The sequence below is a fragment of the Beta vulgaris genome, chromosome 2 (genome assembly GCF_026745355.1).
Source record: "Beta vulgaris subsp. vulgaris cultivar EL10 chromosome 2, EL10.2, whole genome shotgun sequence".
Lineage (NCBI taxonomy): Eukaryota > Viridiplantae > Streptophyta > Magnoliopsida > Caryophyllales > Amaranthaceae > Beta > Beta vulgaris.
Window position 1 is genome coordinate 3,559,387 of NC_079203.1, and position 4,466 is coordinate 3,563,852.

The 4,466-nt window shown below is 35.8% G+C and overlaps 1 protein-coding gene across 1 annotated transcript; it reads left to right on the forward strand.

Moving 5' to 3' along the window:
- Positions 1-1,421: 1,421 nt before the first annotated feature.
- Positions 1,422-2,371, forward strand: LOC109134491 (aldehyde dehydrogenase family 7 member B4). Its single transcript, XM_057393062.1, has 2 exons — positions 1,422-1,616; positions 1,706-2,371. Exons 1-2 carry the CDS (start codon positions 1,446-1,448, stop codon positions 1,973-1,975), a joined length of 441 nt encoding a protein of 146 aa, XP_057249045.1. The 5' UTR covers positions 1,422-1,445; the 3' UTR covers positions 1,976-2,371.
- Positions 2,372-4,466: the final 2,095 nt, after the last annotated feature.

Sequence of the window (4,466 nt, forward strand, 5' to 3'; positions counted from 1 at the left end):
TTTTTTTTAAAAACGTAACAATAAAGTTTATTATCCTGTTTTTATAATTTTTTTAACATCTTTTATTTCTAAAAATATCAATATATATTTGAATTTTTTCCTTGGATAATGCAAAAGTGGGTTTTAATCCCAAAATATGCCCAAAAAAATTAAAATTCCCTGCGTACCGTCCACGTAGGACGGCACGCGAGAATTTTTTTTTCCAACTTAAGTAAAACCGCTACTTGAAGTAGCGGTTTACAAGTGCCAAGAATAATTTTTTTTTCAACTTAGGTAAAACCGCTACTTTAAGTAGCGGTTTAAAAAAAAATAAAAATTTGTTGTTGTTGTTGTTGTGGTGGTGTAAACCGCTACTTCAAGTAGCGGTTCATTAATCAAGTGAAACTGATATGTGCTTACCATATTTTGCGCAGGTAAACCGCTATTCAGAGTAGCGGTTTATAAGTATAAACCGCTACTCAGAGTAGCGATTTATATTTATAAACCGCTACTTGAGATAGCGTTTTATGTGTATAAACCGCTACTCACAGTAGCGGTTTATTTTAAAATAAACTCTGAGTAGCGGTTTTCGTTGGATAAAACAAAAAAAAAACAGTTTCTCGCGTGCCATCCTACTTGGACGGTACGCAGGAAATTTTAATTTTTTTGGGTATATTTTGGGAATTAAAACCCACTTTTGCATTATTCAAGGAAAAAATTCATATATAATTTTAATCTTTTAAAATTATAGAAAAGATAGAATTTTATTTATTGATTTTTTTCTGATTGAATTATTTTCTTTTAATTTAAATATTTATATTAGAATAAGAAATTGTAAAACGACAAAGTTTTAGTTCGATAAAGATAAGAAAATTGAAAAAAAAATTATAAACCGCGTTCAATTATCATATCAGTATGTTAATTAATTATGTAATAAAGAAGAAAAATAATCAGTATAGATGAAAGAGCATTCAGATTATAATACTTTTTTATTTTTTTTGAGAGGAATTATAATACTTTTCTAAAATGATAGAATTTTTACCCTTTTTATGAAAAAAAAGATAAATTCATATCAATAACGTTCAACATCTACCATTGAAATCAGCTTAAAATAAAATATGAGCATGCGAATTAGAGTATTGAATTGTAAAACGAATAGACTTTTTACTTTTTTAACTACATAAACTAGAAACTTAAATCTGTATAGCTTAATTAAAATAACTTTTGTTACATAATTCAGAAAAATACACCATTTATACCACTAGATCAACTTATAATATATATACACTTCAAAACATATTCTATATATACATTTTTTTTTGATAATTTAGGGTATTATTAAATATAGCTTAACAGTTTGGTCGAAAAGAGAGACCATTACATTACATCTCCTGGGCCGATGCAAAGCCCAAGATAAGGATGGATCAGAAACTAGTACTTCTGTTGGATTTTTATGATAGGATAGCATGATGGTTCAACAAACTGTGAATCAAAGATTTGGAAAATGCTTGCTTGAATTAAGTGGAAATAATGCTATAATTGTCATGGATGATGCTGATATTAAGTTGTCTGCACGTTCTGTTCTCTTTGCGGCTGTTGGTACAACTGGTCAGCGCTGTACAACCTGTCGTAGACTGGTAATCACATAACTATTATCCGAGTGACAGATTAGAATCAAGAGACTCACTCATAGTTAATCTTACGTTCTTTCGTCCTATTTGTTTAGTTGCTTCATGAAAGCATATACGAGAACGAGAAGGTACTTGAGCAATTGCTTGATGTATACAAACAAGTGAAGATAGGGGATCCACTGGAAAATGGTACCTTCCTTGGGCCATTGCATACTAAAGCATCAAGAGATAACTTCGTGAAGGGAATTGAGGTCATAAAGTGCAGGTATGACTCTTATAACCTTACTTTGGATTTACCTTTTCCTGATTTTTTCACAACTAGTGGCTCCAAATACTTCTTAGTTAAGGTCGTTCAAGGGTTTTGATTTAAGCACCAAAGTCTTACCTTGGTTTTGTCCCGTGATGATAGATTAGTCCCTTGTCTCTATGTATATTATTATAACCATATGTCATGCTTTATTAAACTTTTATAAAATTCTATAGGTACATCAAGGAGAGGAAAATGTATGACATGAAGAACAATTGCAGTCGCACGAATGACAATTTTTGGGCGGTGGATCTCGCTTAAAAGTGGAGCATGGTTTTGGAATTAATTAGGCAACTAGCTAGTAATCTTATTTTTTGGGAATATATTTACGCTAGAAGTAGATATATTTAGGTTGGAAGTAAATATATTAGGTGATCAAACTTCTTTTGGGATTTGATATATATACGATAGTACTATATATATTAAGTACTTGGTGTTGGAAATTGTCGAACGATTGGATGACCTTGAATATATTTATGGGCCTTTTTGGAAATCTAAATTTTTATCATTATGTTAATGAGATACCATAGAGGTGTTGCCTTAAACATTGAAATGTGTTGCATCATATGTAATGCAATGGTTCATGGGATACCATAGAGGGGTTGCATAAGACTATGAAATATGTTGCATCATATGTAATGCAACGGTTCGTGGGATACCATAGAGGCGTTGCATTAGACAATAAACATGAGTTGCATTAGTACTATTGCAACGGTTATTTGGTGTTGCAACTGCCCGTTGCATTAGGTGTCCAAGACTGTTGCATTAGAGCTAATGCAAGGGCAGCAACAACAACGGTTGTATGACCGTTGCAATAGCTCTATTGCAACGGTTATTGAGTCTATTGCAACGGATTTTAGGTGTTGCAATAGCTCATTTATGTAGTAGTGCTAACATGATACTCCCTTCGTTTCCTAAAGATCTTCCCTCTTTCCGTTTAAGTGCATTTCCAAAAGATCTTCCCTCTTTTACTTTATTCCTTATTTCTCTTTTTACCCTCTCATGTCTCTATCATATGGTCCATCATTACATTATTAATTCAATTTTACTCCTTTTCTCTCTCCTACTTTAACCCCTTTTTATTTGTTTATTTATCTTAACTTCTTTCTCTCTCCTACTTTACCCACCCCATACCCCACACATATGGATTTTCCTTGGTATCTGTAGGAATAGTAACAAGGAACATCTTAAGGAAACGGAGGGAGTATGATAATGCAAGGCTAAAGAGTAGTGAAACAAAAATGGCTTACAACCATGCAAGGAACTCGTCGCATCTGATGATTCCTCTTTTGTCGAGGGCATTTGCAATCATGTTTGCACCTCTACACTTGTGGGAGATTGATAAGGAAGGGCATTGGCGGAGAGCATTGCGGATATAGTTGAGATGAAAGCTTATGTTCCAGGGCCCATCGGAAGGATTGTTGCACCATTGCACGACATTGGCCGAATCTGACTCAATAATTAGTGACTTACATGGAAGAAGATTGTAGGATGTTGAGATTTGAATTGCTCTCTTAATGGCGAATATTTCAGCTAAGTTAATTTCAATTGATGGAATAGGGGAGGAGAACACACATTGAAAGTGCCCATTGCTATCACGAAGGACGCCCCCGATTGCAGCTTTACCTCGAATTGGATCATAAGAGACGTCTACATTCCACTTCAGCAACGGGGAAGGTGGCAGTGACCACTCAATTGTCTTGGGTACTGTAATGATCCGGGGAGAAGAACAATTCCATCGCAGGCAAGGAGGGTTTCTCAAGACTTCAGTTTGAGTGGAAGGGAAGCCATCTTTCCAGGCAGATATCTACCAAGATAGACGGAGGAGCACAAGTATCTGCAATTCAGGGAGAGAGCACGATTTATTGTTGAAGATACAATCATTTCGCTCTTTCCAAAGAGACCATATGATAACAAAGAAGCTAGCAATCCACACTTTTTTGAAGAAAAGGCCATAGGATCCCATACGCCACTGGTCAAAGGCGTCTTTTAGAGACAAGGGGGACCCATTTGATATCCCATAAATCAAGCCACAAGCTCCAGAGTCTCCATGAATAAACACAGTGCAATAAAAGATGATCACAACTTTCCGGGTCAAAGCTACATAGGAGGCAGTAGGATTCAGAGGGGGCCAGAATTCTAATATGGCACAATCTCATACGAGTATGAGTTCGGCCCAATAAGGCCATCCATACAAAGATTTCTTTTCGAGGAGGAACAAGGCCACACCAGATGCCCTTAATGATATCAAGATGAGGGGGAGATCAAGATGATTTTGCCAGTTCTAAAGAGGCTGATTTGACTGAGAATTCGCCTGATTTTGATGGCATCCAAATCAGCTTGTCATGACCATACTGGGAGAGGGAGACACTGTCAAGGAGAGAGATGAGATTCGCTTTTTCCTCTTCATCACGGATTCAGAGGGGCCTTAACCAAGAGAAGGACCATGACCAAATGAGGCCATCCCATAGGCCCATTGAAGCAATTGAACAATTAGGATAGACTCTAGAGCAAAGAGTCTTGGAAAGGCCTTTTTTAAAGGACTGGGC

What these genes read in the sequence shown, in the direction of transcription:
- LOC109134491 (XM_057393062.1), top strand. Translation starts at nt 1,446, where the DNA reads ATGATGGTTCAACAAACTGTGAATCAAAGATTTGGAAAATGCTTGCTT. An exon ending in GTACAACCTGTCGTAGACTG is followed by an intron (nt 1,617 to 1,705) that starts GTAATCACATAA and finishes CTATTTGTTTAG; the next exon opens with TTGCTTCATGAAAGCATATA.